This window comes from Chamaea fasciata, unplaced genomic scaffold, assembly GCF_029207755.1.
Source record: "Chamaea fasciata isolate MVZ Bird 193981 ecotype frontalis unplaced genomic scaffold, bChaFas1.0.hap1 SCAF_3, whole genome shotgun sequence".
NCBI classification, from domain to species: domain Eukaryota; kingdom Metazoa; phylum Chordata; class Aves; order Passeriformes; family Sylviidae; genus Chamaea; species Chamaea fasciata.
In genome coordinates this window covers 33,014,370-33,033,135 of record NW_027094088.1, presented here as the reverse complement: position 1 = coordinate 33,033,135, position 18,766 = coordinate 33,014,370, and the positions used below count along the sequence as shown (strand labels likewise).

General features: G+C 41.7%; 1 protein-coding gene across 2 annotated transcripts in view; it reads right to left on the bottom strand.

Annotated features, from left to right (window-relative positions):
* EFCAB2 (EF-hand calcium binding domain 2) overlaps positions 1-18,344 on the bottom strand; it is a 31,450-nt gene extending 13,106 nt beyond the window's left edge. For both annotated transcript variants that reach the window (XM_066180411.1, XM_066180412.1), the window contains exons 1-2: positions 18,267-18,344; positions 1-85 (exon numbers count right to left, since the gene is read on the bottom strand). In XM_066180411.1, the coding sequence (XP_066036508.1) occupies positions 1-85; positions 18,267-18,294 (113 nt within the window). In that variant the 5' untranslated portion in view covers positions 18,295-18,344. The remainder of the gene's footprint in view (positions 86-18,266) is intronic.
* Between the last annotated feature and the right edge of the window lie 422 nt (positions 18,345-18,766).

Genomic DNA, 18,766 nt, shown 5'->3' with positions numbered 1-18,766 from the left:
CTGACATCCACAGTTTTATTGGATTCGCGGTCAAACACCTCAAAAGCTTCTGTAATCTTTTTCTCAATTTCAGTTACTAGGCCATCTGCAAAAAGAAACATAAGAAAAAGAATGATTCACTGAGCTGTTACAACTAATATATTTCCAATTTGAGACTTACGACAGCAGAAGCACCAAAACTGATAACGGGCAGACAGGAAAGGTACTTTGAAAAAGCAGAAGTTATGAAAAACCCCCACTCCAAATGCAGGATCTGTCATTTATATTAGTAATATTGCCTTGCTATGGCTCTGCAGCTACATCAAGTGTGATGGCAATGGTATGCCTCAGCTGCAGGAACACACAGCTGCCCAGGTGTGGACCCTGCCCAGAGTGTGCCCCAGCTTGCTCTGGACCACAAGCCTGAAGCCTTCCTGGATGCCACTGTGGCTGTGGAAGGAGGAAGGGAAACATTGGCCAATGCTTGCCCTGAGATAGGAATGAGTCACTTCATCCAGGTTCCTGCATCCAGGGAAACATAAGTGCTCTCATGTCCACTCAGTTAGCCATAATGCATGAAAAGCTGAGAACCAGGGATAGAGAGATAAGATGCATAAGATGCACAGTGAATATGGCTCATGGTAAATAATTCATAGTAAGAGTTTGGAAAGGAAGACAATCTCTGCAAAGGAGAAGGAGTAATTTGCTGCATTTGCTTTTTATATCTCAATCTCAAAGAATGGGGAAAGAAGAACCACAAATTATCACTGATATATCTCACATAAGCCAGAAATTGCATTCTTGGGGCAAGCTAAGAACCAGGAAATAAATTCTGAAGCAAAAAAAAAAATACGGAGGGGAAAGGGTCTATCTCAAAAGGAAAACTCCATGGCAATAAAGCCATGGTAAAAAAATTAGTGAATTGGCAGCCCATTAATTAATTTGACTCCAAATGACAGAATACAGGAAGCAAAGTGACATGGAGTTGACTTCTTGGTCCCTGTAGCTAAATACAGCCCCAAACTCTGTTTTGCAAACCAGCTCCCAGGAGGCAGCATTTTTTAAGCTAGCCCCCAAGCCTCCACAGAGATTCCACAGGGAAAATCTGAATGACAGCCAAATTGAGATTGGTATGAGGGACACTTGTTCTCTCATTTTCATACTTGTCTTCTGTATTTTCAATACAATAAGTAAAGCAAAGCTCTCCTCTAGTAGACAATACATTTCCTTCTTTAGCTGATGTGGTGTTAGGTGCTGTTGAGCAGCTCAAGCCAACATTAAGCCACCAGATCTGTTTTCTACAGGAATAACAAATCCATACCTGGTTTTCTACAATCCCAATACTTTGGGAACCCCTGGGGCTTAGTGCGCAATCATTTTTTCATTTACTTTTTTGCCCTCATGACAGAAATGTCACTATGCTGACAAAGGGTATCAGAACTGAACATAGCTGAATGATACATTGGCTTAGTAATCTCCCCTCTCTTTATCTCGACCCATGAGCTTTTTTATTGCGGTTTCTCCCCCTGTGCAGTTGAGGAGGGCAGAGAGAGGCTGCCTGGGTGCAGGCAGCTGGCCAAGGCCAGCCCATCACAGGCTACAAGCCCCTCAATACAGCAGCACATTGACCCAGATATAAGGAACCGCTTCTGCAAGAAGAGAGGTGCATCTCCTCATAAAGCTACAGCTGCCTGCTGCTTTCCATCTGTGCTTGGTGCTGAAGTCCCCAGAGGATACACAAAGAGAAGATAGGTAAGAACATATCCTGTATTCCTCTCCCTGACTTTATTCCCCTGAGGGAAGCATGGCAGGTATGTGTGTGATGGATTGGAGACTGGAGCTCACTGAGGAAGAGGAGCCCTGTGCAGTCCCAAGGCACAGGACAAACAGTATTTATTTCACAGTCTGACAATAATGCCTACCTTTTCTCTGCCTATGTGCCAGTAAAATCCACATTTAATTATTTTTTTAAAACCCCCATAGTTAAATCTAAGGGACCTGATTCCTTGTAGAAAAGTCCATAAAAACTCTCACAATACTAAATTTGATGGGTTTTCTTTTTTCTGGTTATTTCAAAGAGTCTTGGATCTTGTCTCCCATGTAGACTTGACATCAGGCACTTCAATTGTACACTACAACTTGCAATAGAGAAATGTTGATGGAATATTTATAGCTGTATATTCTTGGCATGATGTATGAGTCTTCTGTAGAAATGAAAATTAGCCAAGAGAGGCAGGGAGAGATTTTAAGTGCTGGAACTCTGTAGGCATCCAGCCTTTCCAAGCTTTTTTCCATGAAGACAGTATACATTAATCTTATCTTTTGAAAAGGCCGGATAAAGAAAGGTACTGAAATGAGATGAACTTGATTTAACCCAGGTACCAGATAATTTATATCACTTCCAAGAACTGAGAGGAAGTTGTGACTAAGAGCCATATTCCTAAAAGAAAACATAATACACTGTTGTCCTCTCAAAGAGTCTCTGTGAGATGAGTGAACACCTAATAGCTATTGGCTAACTTTGCTGTCTTCTCTCCAGGAATGAAAACCAAAGATGCTCAACATAGTTCACAATGGCAAAGCTGTTTATCTGAAAAACTCTACAATTCACTCTAAACCTCTCTTTGTAAGAGAAAAGTACATGGATTCCAACTCTAGAACAAGAAATTGGTAAAGTTTTGCAAAGATCCCTTCAAGAAGGGCACCAAGAGATCAAACACGCAGTTAATTCAGTGGATGTGAAGCTCTAATGTACTGAAATAGTTCTGTACAAGGAGACTCTCCACAACAGGTAGACCAATGCAAATTTCATGTTGCACCATGGACAATGTTCTAGCAGTTTTTCAGGACAGAAATGTCAACACCCTGACAGAATAAGATTTCACTCATTTATTCTACTAAGTAGAAAAAATATACACAGTGTCAAGGATAGAATTATCTCACTTCATGTAATCATTTAAACATTGAAACACACCATGCCAAAAAGGATTCCAACAGCAACATCTATTTATTCCCTCAAAGAAATCCTGTAGGTATGATGCATTATTTCCATTTTTATGCTGTTAAAATGCTTGAGATACTTGCCAATGTTGTCCCATCCTAATTTATTTTCCTATCACATATGCAATAAGAAGAAAAAATGTCTTAAAATCTATTTGTCAGATGCACTAACTGAAAATGTATTCACTATCAAGTTTTCTTTCCTGTACTATCCTTTGCTATTTTCCCACTCTGTTTAGTGTGAACTAGATAAAAGTTCTCGATACTGCCAGTTAAGACTGACAGAGAGCTGGGACTCCCAAGTCAATTCTGACGGTTCTTTCAGAATGAATTGCTCCTCTTCAGCTTGTCCAGACTGCTCCCAGGCACTCTGAGGCCCATTTGAAGCCAGCCCTTAAGCAGAACACTTGCTTTAGTGGTGACATTTCTTCTTCAAAGACCACACTTTCAGTCTTTGTAGGGAACAGAAACCATTAGCTAGATGTGGCTCTGCCAGGCTCTCGAGTAATGAGAATTTTAAAAAGGGATTTATAGTTGATACAATTTGCTAGATTCTACCATTCACTTAAAGCATGAGCTTGCTTTCTTTCCTTCCTTGGGGCCAGTTGCTCCGATGGTTCAGAAAGCCAACCCTTTCTTTCACTAAAGAGAAAGAAGAGATATCATAAGAGGTAGTTCAGTATTAAACAACCACCTCAAATGCTGGGGAGCAGCATCTGTCTGTTGTTTACGGGAAAAGATTTAGTTCCAATGCATCCTGATGAAACTATTTACACTATGCAATACTTTTAAACTCTTTTTATGCTACTTAAAAGGGTGAAATTAAGGGTTGATCTGTAGAAGTGCCAGTGGACTTGATTTTATTACTTAGTGTTACTGCTCACACACCTGAAACATTATTCTTTATAATCTAAGTGCATTTTAATAAATATTCTCAATTTTATATTTAAGCTCCTATATGCATGTGGATATCTTATTCATTATTAATTACTAATTACTCCATCCTCCTTCCATGGCACTATGCTATAGCTACAGTCAGGTGTGAGGAAACCCCTGAGGTCTCTACAGACAGGAACCCTCACTCTTGTTGGGGTGCCTTGTGGAACTTGTCAGTCTGAAGGGACAAGGGACACAAGCAGGTTACCCAAACTCAGTGACAGTTTCAGAGTAACTTACATGTTGCTATTCCAGTTTTATTTAAAGCACTGTTATCAACAGCTGTTTTGTAGATTTCCCCATCCAGTAACTAGGGCTTATCAGCTGGAAGTATAAAATTTTATCAGTGGCTTTATACTCCAGCACCATTCCTTCTCTTTTCCACTAGCCATTATTTCAACCAAAAAAGTAGGCAGCAGCCTTGGTCCAGCTGAACTGGGAATGAGATAGAAAGACTGCCACGAAAAAAAAGGAACATTTTTAAGAAGGTAATGGACATGAGAGAGGATGTGACTGTGCAGGCAGACACATTAAAAAATGTGCACCTTTAAATCATCTGCAATCTGCACTCAGCTTCTGTCAGCATTCTATTTCTGCTCACAGATCCAACTTATTGTTTTTAACCACCCTTTCCACTCTACTTCAACACTTCCATAAGGCTGCTATGACCACTCTTGGCATGCTTTTAGGATAAAAGAGACAAACTAAAAAGCAAAAGAGATTTGCCTTTGATGTTTGCAGACACTATTTCACATGACCTTTCCCAGATTCCTTCCCAAAACCACAAATGGAAATGGGGGATAAGAATTGGGAAAACAAAAACCAAACCAAAACAACAATAACACACAAAACAAAAACAACCAAAAACAACAAACAAACAAACACCTCCAAAACTGACAGTAATTCTAATCAGAAGAAAGGCACAATGTATATTTGCTCAAATATAAAGAAAAAAACAGTAAGAGACTTCACAATGCAAACTCTGAGGAGGTTATTGGTGAGCTCTTATGAGATCTAATCAGGTTTTTAACCAAGTTCTAACTGGACCATCACCTAGGTCAAGATATTAAAAAGCTGTCACAATACTCAGCATCACCTGTACAGGTGAATTCTCAAACATTCTCAAATAGGCTCATCAGTTCTATCAAGACATTGTGTTTCCAGAATAAAAAGGGAAAGTCAGTGGGGTCTCATAACATGATATCTTGTGGATAGCAACATTGCCACAAACATTTGGGTTGCAATCATATTCAGTGCGAGGAGCTTGGCTGACGTGAAAATAACACAAAGATCTTGACTCACTCCAAAGAAGAAACCTTACAGCATTTAACTAATGCTATTTTAAGGAAATAATTGAGGAATAGGAATATGGCAAAAACCATCCTGAAGCCACCTGAATCAGACTTATTGGCAAGATCCTTCTGCTCTGTAGAGGAAAAAGCATGTGTTAATTTTTTTCTAGTGACCTTCTCAATTCCTTCTCAGAGGAAGCTAAATGTACAGTCAGCCTAGTATGCTGAACCAGCAACTGTAACATCAAGGTAAGTGAAATATTGTCTTCTCTACTCTGTACCTGCAGTAGAATGTATGATACTAATATATTAGGTATCAGAGAAGAAAGGAACAATAGGATTGAGCTGTTAGCTTGCAGATTATAAAATGCTGTTTCATTGTCTCTTGTGATACATAATTAAATAATTAAGATATGCTATCATTGAAGAGACTGCATGCTAAAAAGACAAATCAAGAAGATTTTGAAAAAAAACAAGAGGTTTATGGAGCTTGATTCCTCCAAAGAAGGGTTAAACCTATTCCTGAATGGCAATCTAAAGAAAACGAATTGATGCAAAGTATTGATGGCACCAATGGGAAATGTGTCACCTGAGTTTAGACATTCCAATTATGTGAAGAGATAAAACATACAGCTTTGTGAAATTTCATATACATCACTTCCCAAGAACTGACCAAGCTGATGCCTTCACTGGCTGTAAAACCTACTCCAGCTTGGGGATGCAAGTTATGGCCTGCAAACTCAGGAGAGGGATAATGTTTTCTCTCCAACATAAGAAGCATCCCATGTTATCACAGATCATACTCAGGCAATCTGAATTTTAGTCTGTGTGGAGAAAAAAAAAAAAAAACAAAACAAAACCACCAAACCAAAAAACCAAGCTTAACTAGTTTACGTAGCAGTCACTTTCAAGCATTCCTAAAGGAGCAAAAATGAAATCTCAAGAACAGCAAAAGCTTTTTCTTTCATGTTTTTGAGACTTGTTGAGAACTAGCTAGGTCATTGCTCCCCTTTGCTTGTGTTTGTCACAGCATACACCATGTGGTATCCAGATGAGAAGCAAAGCCCATCACGAATGTGAATCGACAAAACCAAAATCCTGCACTCATCACTGTGAATGTGAGCAACCTTGGACCAAGAGCATCACCTCACACTGTTGTCACACCTCTTCTCCTAATGGCAGTACAAGTGAGAGCTGAAAAGTTACCTGGTTGTTTCCACCACAGTAACTGCCTTATGGAAAACGAACAGAGAAAAAAAATAAAGAGACTACATTTAAAAATAGACAGAACAGAGCCTTCAGAGTGGAGCAATCAGAATGATCTTTGCACAGCCCCATGGCACCTAGTGTGAACAATCATTAAAAAAACCTCCAACAGCAAACAGACTCTTAGAAGAATCAGGTAAATAATTTGATGTCTGTTATTAAAATACAGGCTGTCAGTTTGATGAAGGCTGCAGAAAAAGTTAACTGTAAAAGCTACTTCATATTCTGACAGAAAAATATTAAACACAATTTTTCCTTTTTGTCTTCTTTACGTAAGATAATTGTAACATGGGCAAAATAGTGATGTAAAAAGAAAGCACTATCTTGACTCCAGTTTTGGCTACAAAAATGAAAAGATTTTATAGAATTCTGATAGCAATAAAAAAATTAAGAGTTCAGATCAAGCACAATGGAAATATCTTGTTTACTTCCTTTAGAAGTAGACAAATTCATTAAAGACTTCTAAAAATTATACAGCAACTGTGCATTTCAATCTCCAAGTTGAAAAATGTAATAATACATCAATTTGCAAAATATATCTATTTATGCTTGTCAGTTGGCAGCAACTACTGAAGTTACAAGTTGCCAATAACTTTACCAAATGGAACAAGATATCCTGAATATTATCCTGGGTTTTGACTGTTCAATGGATGGCATTTTAAATGCCATGGCATTCTAATCTACCACAGATTCAGATGTTTCGATACATTTGGGAACCAAAACTAACAAAATTAATGGGGCAATTAACAACTCATTTAACTGCTGAGAAACAAAGTGTAGAAACTATTGCTCCCTTGTTAAGCAGTCAAGCTCCTCGTTGCTCAAAAAAAATCTTAAACTACTTGATACTGTAACACAGAACAAAACAGGACATGAAAAATGCCACATCAAGCATGGAAAGAAGCCATAAATAGGAAGTGTCTTCCATCACCTGGAATTTCCAAAGATGTTTAAACCCATAGTTCACACTACCTCTAAACACAGTTCATAGCAAAATGTCATTGATTTGAAAGGGAATATCCATCATTGACAAAGTTATTGTCCCAATTATCTCTTCCCAAAGGTGCTGAAGTCAGGCACCATCCTGTCTACTGCCCAGGCATGATTCTTCATCAGCAGGAAAAATATTTCTTTCCCTCATAGTACACATTCTTGTTGGTTATCAAGCCCACTTTAATGATGTCACTTCTGGCTGCTCCTGCAAGGTGCCATTATTTTCCCTGGTCTGTGCTGGGCAGACTGGGCCCACAGAGATCACTCTGTATCCTCAGTCCTTCATAATTCACACCTGTCTGCCCTGAGTCATTCTGATATAACACCTTGAACAGCTGCTCTATTAAACTTGACTCTCACATCCTGACCAGCACCCTGTTTGCTTCCTCTCTCCACAGCCTGCATTTCTTAATTCTGTGTTTCTTGAAGCCAGGGAATGGGGATGTCAAAGTATGTCAGCATGAAGCCCCAGTGGTACTACAACCACTACCTTTCTACAGGTAAAGCATTTGCCTATGAGAATGGAGAAGGGCAAAATATGAGGGATACCCTCGCTACCTCTGCAAATTCCTCAAGTGATTCTAGCTCCAAAACAAAATTTTCTGAATGGTGGAGGGGACCAACAAACCCTTATTTTCTGCATCTTTGGCTCTCTTCATCTGCCTGACCTACAGGCAATGGGAAGAAAATCCTTTCTTTCTGCTGCTCAAAGAGTTCCTGAGCACCTTGTTGGTGAGGGTAAGCTCAATCTACACAGTTCTGGGACATACTGAGGCAGAAGACTACCAGAAAAAAACATTCCCCTGTAGGCAGCTTGTCTGAGTGATGCACCACAGGCATAGATCAATCCATGCACCTCATGTATCCCAGGAAAAGCTCAGCAAAATATCCCCTGATGTTTTATTGTACACAATCTGTGTAGATATGCTATATCTGCAAATATATCTTCAGATACTGAAAAACCATTCTTCGTAAGCATCAGCAGAGGAGCCTATAATCCTGGGAAATTATGAAGGAATACTACCTGCCTATACTAAGATGGAGTTCAGTCTTCTCAAACCTGAAGCACTGAGGTTTGATTTCAGTTTCTTTTTTCTTTTTTTCTTGTTTAATTTTTTCTTTTTTTCTTTTCTTTTTTTTTTGTTTCTTTTTTTGGGGGGGGGGGGGCGGGGAGTGGGTTGCAGTATTTGTTTGGGGTTCTTTTGGTTTGGTTTTGTTTGGTTGGATGATACAGGAGGAGTCCTTCCTACATTCACTTCACAGAATGAATTTGTGATTTGATCTACATCTGACAAAGAGGAGACATGGAGGTGCAATGGTTGGCTTATTGGTATGACCATTCATCTGGGATACAGCGTGCATCATGTTCCAGGTCAAAGCAATTAAGATGACACAGTCTCTGGCAGGGATTCCTGAACTGCCACAAGCCCAGGCAGTAGGCCATAGCAGCAGCTAGCTGAGATGGGCAAGCCAAGGCCTTGGAAGTGTGTAGGCTGGGGCCAGAACTTGGCTACAGCTCCAGATTCTCCTGCTGATTAAGTGTTCTGGACCTACCAGCATGCCCAGGAAAAAAAAAAAAAACAGAAAAGTTGGCCCATTGGCAGTTAAAATTGCAAGACATTCTGATACATTTTCTAAGGAGTAATTTTTAGGCCATTCTAGAGCATTCCTTTTACATCTACAAGGAAAATATTCCAGTGGAGGTCATCATCCACTACCTTGCTGGTGACAGTGGGCAGAAACCCTTCCACCAGAAAATGCAATGCAAGTTGGGCTCCTGCACACACAGGCAGGTATTCTGCTCTCTGTTTTGACCAGCCAGGATGACACTGGGCAGGGAGGTTATTGTGATTACCTCCTTTAAGTAGCAAGGAAGTGTGCAAGCAAATACCCAGCCCTTCTCCAGCTCCAACTTACTGTTACTCTGCTCCTGCTCCAAAGTGCCACAAACCTGAGCTCCCCCTGTCATCCCCCATGGCCCCTTGCTAGGGTACCACAGCTTGTGCCCAGTGAAAGCACCTTGCTGTGTGGCTTCATAGCTCAGTCTTGCACCTTTCCCTGTAGCTACAGCTTAAACACTTTTATCACCATGAGTACAAAATCTTTCTGAGCTCTGAAATACTCAACATCGAGATCTAATGCCCTAACCTGATCTTCTTAAGCACCTTATGCCTTGTGTCCTGACCCACTGTCACCTCATCCCTGTTGTAAATAGTGCAGGGTCATGCTGGATGACTATAACTTGTGAACTATATGTGAACTATAACATACATCTTATTGTCTATACCGTCTGGAGAATACATAACATTGGGAAATTGAAGGAATGCATGTAGTGGCTGCTCTGTGTATGCTCAAACCTCAGACAAAAAAATAGGGATAATCTCCTAGAGCTTGAATGAAACTGGAATCATCATTACTTACAGCAGAAACACTTGGCAGTCCTCCTGAGCATCTTTCATAATACAACAGCACCTACCCTGGGCCTGGGGGTCTCTCTCTTCCCAGATTTCACACAAGTCTGCTTGCTCACACCTTCTGCATTTGTTGTTGCAGAGTCCTTGCAGAAAAGCCAGTTTCTTCTTTTTTCACCTTAGTATTTGGTCAAATGTTGAAACAAATTTTTTTCCTCAAGTCCATTTAGCCTTTTGGGACTTCTTGGAAGGAAGATAGGACAGGCTTCAACACTCTGGGATGGGAAAGTTACAGTGTTATTACAGGACAGAAAAAGCTATTGACTCCTGGATTACAGCGACACACATTTTCTTTTGACAAGGTGTCAAACATTTTATGACAGAAGTAGCTGTAACATTTTTAAAGCAACAATAGAGGCATAGCATGAAATGTTCCACTGCAGCTCTCAGGACCTGGCCCTGCCTATCTTCCCAAGCACTCAGTCATAGCCACACTGCTAGTTTCACAGGCCTCACAGCTGTTGCAGATTATGACTTTGGAAGCAGCACGCAATAAGGACTCTTAAGAAGAATGGCGTATCCAAATTGGACCTAATTGGTGGCAATTATGACCTGAATTTCAGCCAGCAAAGCACAGCATCGTTTTGCAGCCAGTCAACTAGTGGCTAAATCTGACTTCACAAAGCCTGGAGTCACTTGCACAGGTCCAGCTCTAACAGCAAAGCTCTCCTGCTACATGGTGTCCACAGACAGGTTGCCAAACACTTGCTATTGCATGCAGCCAACACTGAGGGCAGTGAAACAACATGCTTTGTCACACTATCTTGCAGAATGATGGGGAAAATCCTTTCCTTTTAATACAAAAAGATCTTCTATTGAAGAGATGTGGAGCAGATGATGTGGAGATGTGCCTCCAGTCATCCAAAGAAAGCAAGGAAGTCCAATCTATGCATAGACCTGGATTGCTTTCTGCACACCTGTGATTCATAGGTAATATGCAATGATTATCTTTACTTCATGATGTTATCCTTCCTTCAGTGAAGTGAAAGAAATGTCAGCGCTTTACATTAGTTAGCCTGCAAAGAATAACAGTGGTACCTTTTTAAGGTCAATACCAGCTGCATGCAGTGTCCCTTTTCACAAGGCAGAGATAAACTCAGCATAAAGCTCCATTAAGAATGTCTTGCACATCCCTGAAAACACAACTCTGGCAGTTGCACCAACCAGAACTCCTGTGGCAGCTCAGAGCTGGCAAAAACAGTAATCTCATTGCAATTTGTTCTGTATCCCTCATCTCAACTGCACCTGGGATATAATGAAAGCGTTCTGTCTAGCCCATGCTTATATTCTCTTTCATCCCCAACAGCAACCTGCCCTGTGAGGATATATAGCTCTCCTGGTGCTGCTGAGTCTTGCTGTATCTCCAGCTGCAGCTGAAAAAGAACAGCTTACCCAGGCTGTGACATGGGCAGAAGGCAGGCCTGCTGCTGTGCTGTGGGGTCGCAGAAGGCATCTGTCATCTGTCTCCATTTCCCCTGCACTCTCCACAGTGCTGGCCCCGCAGGCAGATGGCAGAGCTGCACAGGACAACTCTGACACCCACATATGCACCACACCAAGTTCCACCAAAATGCGGCAATGCACACGCTGCTATGTGACCCACAAAAGCAGCTCGCTCTGCCAAGGATGTGGGACAGTCCCAACTGCCATGTCACTTGTCGCTGACAATGTACACCTGATTGCATGTGTGGCAGCAGCAAATGTCTCGTAAATTGAATATTCCTTCTGAACTGCCTCTGCACGCTGATTGCTCAGGTGGTCCAGAATCAGGCACCAGAATCAACTGGATATGAGAGCTCTGAGTAGTAATTTATTTTAAACATAAGATATTATGAAGTTTAACTGCAGTACCACAGTACTGCTGCTAGAACAGAGCAGTATGTAAATGTTCTTTTTTTGAATCTGCAACATAATGGCAGAATGAGGGGTTTAAATAAGACTTAATACAGGCTGCTATTATGTAATATATCAGAACCCCTCCAATTTGGTGTCTTAAATGGGTTTAAAAAAATAGTTTCTAGACTGGTTGCAATTCTATCTGCAGTACTTTGTCTTTGCCCAAGCAAGGCTGTTAGATGGAAACAAAATGACGAGGGATTACAGGGGTTTGCTGCTGCAGCTGCTTGGTTTTTAAGGCGCTGCCTTGAAAGTATCGCTTACAGTGCTAAATCACTTTCTTTACACACCATGAATGAATACAAACCTCCAATTTTCTTTTTGTTTACCTAAGAGCAATATTCTGAATTTGAACAGCATTTCAGCTGACAACTGACATAAACATTTAACATCAATGGGGTATAAGACATTTCTGGCATTCATCATTTCAGGCAGGCTAAGCTAAAGGAAAAAGTTAGCCAACTTGGAAAAGAAGTATACGAGCTGTTCAGAAATGAACTTCAGAATTCATTTCTAATTTTCCTGAACATCAGCAATAACGATCCAGAACCTCCTGTGAGCTTACACCAGTGACACAATAATCTTTACCATTTTTAAGATGGTGCTTGGAAAGCTTTTGAAGGTTATGATTCTATACAGCCCTAGGCTGGACTCGAGAAAATCCCTTCCAATCTCACATTCATGAGGCTGTCACATCCTACCCACACCCATGCAACACTGAACAGCAAAGACAATACATTTCCAAAAAGCTGGGAGTCTGTATTTTCTTAAAGATGGGCATTGACAATTTAAGGCCGTTTACAAAAACATTGCTGAGACCCATCAGGTAGCATGTAGTCCTGAGGTTGGTTTGGGACCTCCAGCCCCTCCCTGTGCCAACAGAGCTTTTCCCTTCCCATGGGGTATCTGCAGGCGCCACTTCTCTGGCCACCTCTGCAGCACTCCAAGCCCCGTCACTGATTCCATTCGCTTCCCACGTCACTGCCATGCTGAGAACAAGGCCCACCTCTGCACAGCCTGAGCTGGGACATCACTGCTGCAGCTGCTGCTTCCCTCAGGATACCTCACAGGATGTGCAGGAGCTATTTTAAGCTTCTTCTACCACCTCAGATATTATCTCAAGGCAGAAGAGAGCAGCACAGCTGGAGCCCATGGTAGGATTTGGCCAGGGCAGAGCAGTGGTGTGACCAACAGCTCTGTCTGCATGGCCACCTCCCAGCTGGGGGCTAAACACTGGCTGTGACAACGTGTTCATGCCACATTTCTGTTATCCAAAAGACCATTTTGCTTCCACAATCTTTTGCCCAACACATTTTATTGCCAATGGCAACAATGCAGTGTCTGTTCACACAAAATACAGGTACTGCTAAACTGAAAAAAAAACCTCCCAACCCCTCAGATCTCAGAGTAATTAGTATGTAGACATGGAAAGTCTTAATAACATGTTAACTATTGTTGGAATGATAATTTGTGGGAGTTCTCGAGCTCACTTGGCATTGTTGAAAAGGTAAAAAAGTTTAAAACCTTTCTTTGCACACCATCCAATTTTTTTATGCAACAAATCAGCCAGAAGTAGAGCCAAACTGAAAAATTTCTGCCATTTTATGCACCATGGAAACGAGAAACCTGTCAATCTTCAATTACCTATTCTACATCCATTTGAGATCAATTTCTGCTGTGGGAGTACAGCCAACAGGATCAGATCTACAACCTGTGCTTGTCAGGGAGACAGACATAATTTATTTTTTGTTTTACTCTTAAATAAGCACAAGTATTAAAACATAAATCAGATTGAAGTCAGGGTGCATGTTAAACTGCATTACAGTCTAATAAAGACTATAAACTTTTCTCCTCAAGTAATTTCTTACATCAATGTCAACAAGAGGATACAAAAATATTCAAAGTGTTCATCTATAAATTCCACTGTGATAAAACTGCGCACTGATTTTCTAAGTGATCTCATATATTCAGATTTTCTTTTAGAGCTGAAATACTGCTTGCCTGAGCTCTATGAAAGCTACTTAGTTTTAACAGCTCATACTAATTTTGTATTTTTCCCCCATATATTAAACACCGCCACTTTTTAAATTAGAGATAATTTGTCTGATGGATTAATTTAGCCTGAAGGTTCATTGTGTTTAATTCAGAGCTTTTGTACCTTTCAAATGCTGGTGCTCATTTCTGGAACTCTCAAAAATACATTTGAAAATCCTCAGTATGACAAATTCTTAAAAGAACTCACGTGCTTCAACATCATGTGCACCATGCTATCCCTTTCAGTAGGATTCCCCAAAGTCGTGCACAGCTTAAATGCTTTTCTGTGTCAGGTTTGAAACTCTCATGTTAATTAAGTGTGCTCCAAGCAGAATTAATGGTTATGACTGCCTGCAGTGCTCACTGCAGCTACAAGGCTCTCTCAGCTTTGATTCAAACCATTAAAACAGAATGAGCAGTGAGAGCACATTTTCAGTATCTCTAGCAATACAAAAGGCAGGCAAAGCCAGGTGAGGTGATGTGGACAGGGAAAGTTTAGATCCTCCTTCCAGGCATGGGAAGATTCAGCAGGGCAGGTGATACAGGCTTAACTCTGCTTCTTTGAAAGAGGCTAGGGGCATAACAAGTTCTCCCCAACTGTTATCTCCAGTATCTCTGATTTCACCAGCATGCCAGGCAGCAAACTGGGGCAGGCAAAGAGCAGACACATATGTATGACTGAAAACACACTGCCACTGTATTTACATACTGAAACAGGAGTGAAAACTCTTGCCCAAGATCCACATGACGGTGTGTCTTCAACCATGACATGAAGAGGTTTTGTGAGGGCTGATTACAAATTGCTACTCGGAGCAACTACTAATCATTTACCAGAGAAAAACATTGTTGCCAAACAGTTAATCTCCATAGGTCTTCACAGCAGAATCCAACAACTTTCTGGAGACACCTGTTATCCACAACTAGTTATTTGGTTCCACACAGGTGTAAGTGGGTGAAGTAACAGCTCAGACTATTCAATGTACTTCCCTTTGGATTAAAATTCATGACTTCTTAATTGCATTTTAAATATGCACTATCTGGCACAAAGAATATGGTCTTTGAGAAACTCTAATACTGATCAATTACATAACATTTTCATAATAATACAGGAACAGAGTGTTTTCTCCATTATGTACTTTCATGGGATTCCTTAAATCCCAGATGGAGAATAATTTGTCTTCGGTCTAGTTCTACTTGAGGCACTACCAGTCTGACATTTTGCTTTCAGGTTCTAGCAACATCAGTACTGAGATCAGAGGTATTAAAACTTAGAAAATCTGACATGTTATGTCAAATTACAAAGACAGTATCTGAGAGCAAATGGAAGAACAGACAGTCTGAACTAAGTAGCAGAAAAGGGGAAAGAAACAGAATGATAGGAGGGAAGATAGGGACAAATGTACAAAAGTGAAAGATTAAACAAATATTCCAGTGTAATCAGATGGGTGTGAAGAAAAAACATTAAACATCATTGAAAGCACAAATGTAGGGATATAAATTCAGACATAAAACATGTAGCTACATACATTACGGGCATGGTCCCAGTAACATTTATGCATATACAATATTTTATTCCCAACATTTGCATAAGCTACTCATGTGAGTAACATGGACAAGAAGTAGCAGGATTTGGCCTTTCACTGTTTTTCCTTGTGTACATCATGTATATCTGTAAAACATTTAAACAGGCATTTCAACTTTGAAGAAGACAGAATTTGGAAATAATGGGACCTAAGGGAAACCTTTCCAGGAAAGCTGGTGGAATTGCAGCCCTGCAAAGCACTGAGAGGAATACCCTAAGGACTAATTATTTGACAATACAACTAATGCTATTACTTTGAAGCATAATAAAGTTAAAGCTGCAGCTTGTGCAGATGTGGAGTACTTGCTGGAGGAAAGCACAATCGATGTGTGAATCCAGAATCGGGGAATCCTAATTAACCCTCTCACTGCTATCAGCAGGAAGGGTAATAGCAACTCTGAAGTTCTGTAAGTGACTTAATCCTGAGGGATTGCTTCTGTTAATGAGACACTGACTGTTAGCTCTCCTCAGCCTGTTTACAGTAATGAGGCACCTTTAAAGGGCAATAAGCAATTGGTTTGCCTAATAACAGGCTGGGATTCTCCTGAGTAATGGAAGTTACTGTCCATGTGACACAAGTTATTGTCCTCATTCTACAGATAAGAAACTGAAGTCCAGTATGTCACTTTCCATGATCCACTGGTCGGGCCAGGGATGGAGTTTATGGGTCAAGGTCCTTCACGATGACACTAAATTCTCCTCTAGAAGGTGACATCTGATGCTCTGCTGGGAATAGTGTTTTATAGGATGGTAAAAAAACATGAAGCATTAAAAAAAAAACCCCAAGAGAGTCTGTCTTTGGTAACATAATAATTAAACTTCTTTCAAAGTATTCTCATTTTGAAACTACCAAAGAAAGAAAAAGGCATTAAAAGTCTTTAATCAAGCAATCAAAAAGCCATGACCTTCCTTCTCCAAGCGTTTCTGGCTGTGGCTTGACAAAATGGCACAAAATCTCAATATTAAATATATGGATACCCAAAATATATGGAGCCAGGCTTCCCAATACTACTTCCCTCATCTCAGATGGTTTGACAGACTTCTAAGATATTATCCTATCATTTCTATCTGCCTCTGCCATTACTATGCCTCAGCTTCATTTGCATCACTAGAAAGATGCAAAAGATAGGCTTCCACAAGACTAAAGAAAAGTTAAAACCAATATAAGAAAAAAACACTTTAAGAGCAGTCCTCAAGGAAGCTACATGTCTTATTGTTTAATTTCTTCAAGATGTCTATGTTGCAAAGTGCAGCTAGAAATACTTCTACCAAAATAAAATCAGTCATTTAGCACCATCCACAGCAACTATTTACACGGGACTTTTCTGTGGCATGCACTGTTTCCTAAGAAATATTAAATAATCTATTGATTACATTACTTCAATTACAATGTTAAGACTTTGCAAACTATTGCAACACACAGAAGTTTAGTTACAGAAAGGATGGATTTCACAAGTCACAAAGTTGTGGGCTTTACAGAAAATATGTTTTCCTTCAAATGATACTTGAATATCCTTGCAGAAGGAATTACCTTTAGCCTATAAAATAGAATTTCTGGCAACGCTCCCTGAAGTAGAACACAGTGGCCTCTAAAACTAAGCCATGGTACTATCAGCAGCACAGATTACTTTCTTCTGGCAGAGAGAGCCCAATGCATCCAGCAACGACTGCGAGGGGCCACAACCAGCCAGCAGCAGGTTCAGCCATCCCAGCTGCCCTGGCAGTCACCCCATGCCATGACAAGGGGGTCAGCCTTGTCACCATCCAGCCTGGGCACACCCTGTGTGGTGGCAACACCACCATAAGGCTGCCAGCACCAACAGGCAGCCGGTGGCATTCCCTGTGGCAGGGAGTGCTGCAGAGCAGCCCCCTGCCCTGAGGTGGAGGCAGTGGTGTGGCCACCCTGAATGGGACGGGAAGTCAGGGGGCGTATTTCTGTTTGTGTCAATATGCACGTGTGTGTGCTTTCATATCCATGTACCTACACACACACACATCCATGCACATGTGCACACACAGATATGTGCACACACAGATATATGCACACACATACCTAAAACCACAGATTGAGCTGAGTAGGAAGGGATGACAAGGATCATTGAGTCCAACTCCTGGCCTTGCACAGGATGACACCAAGGGCCTGAGAGCGTTGTTAAAGCACTTATTGAACTCCGTCAGGCTCGTACTGAGACCACTTCCCCGGGGAGCCATTCCAGTGCCCAGCCACCCTCTGGGTAAAGAACCTTTTCCTGATACCAAACCTCAATCTGCCCTGGCACAACTTCAGGCCGTTCCCTCGGGTCCTGTCACCGGGCACCAGAGGAAAGTGATCAGTGTCTGCCTCTCCTCTTCCCCTGGTAGACCGCAATACACAGACACAGACACACACACACACACACACACAGAGACACGTGTCTGTGTATATGTGTACGTGTACGTGTACGTGTACGTGTACGTGTACGTGTACGTATACGTATACGTGTATGTGTATGTGTATGTGTATGTGTATGTATATGTATATGTATATGTATATGTATATGTATATGTATATGTATATGTATATGTATATGTATATGTATATGTATATGTATATGTATATGTATGTATGCACTTGCGTATGCACATACGAGCGTCCATGTCCCCCGGTGCGTGTCCGTGCGCCACGCCCGCACCAGCCCCGGCCAAGGCTGCCCGCGCAGCCGCCGCCCCTCCCGCCGCCCGAGGCCTGAGGCGGGCGGGCCTCACTCGGCGGCGCCGGCCCCCGGCCCGTCCGCGCACTCCGCCGGGCGGGCGCCCCGGCCCTGGCCCCGGCCTTACCCTCGCCCTTCTCCTCCTCCTCCGCCATGGCCGCAGCGCCGTGCTGTCGCCATGGCGACGCGGGCCTGCTCGGGCCCTGTCCTCACACCCGCGGGCGTCGGGCGTCGCTCCCCGCTGTGCTGACGGGGAGGAAAACGCGGCCGAGCCCCTTGTAGGGCCCCCACTGCAGCCCATCGCCCTTGCGGGCAGCGATCGAACGAACCCCTTCAACCTGCCGCTTCAAAGGACTCCATTTCTCTCAAAAATACAGCTTTACCCAGCGATCGCAGAGACCTCCGTGTGTCTGAGCTTTAGAAAGTGAAAGAACATTTTATTCTAAATGCCATCACGCCAAAACAGCTAAAATATTCTGTCGTAGTGATATTAAATAAAACTCTGCGGTTTAAATTTAGCTTTGTGTTTTAGCAGACAGGCTTGCGATGCCTGGTTCTTCTGACTCTAAAACAACTGTGAAAACGTACAAATATTAATATTCTGGCAAGATGCAACCATATATTCCT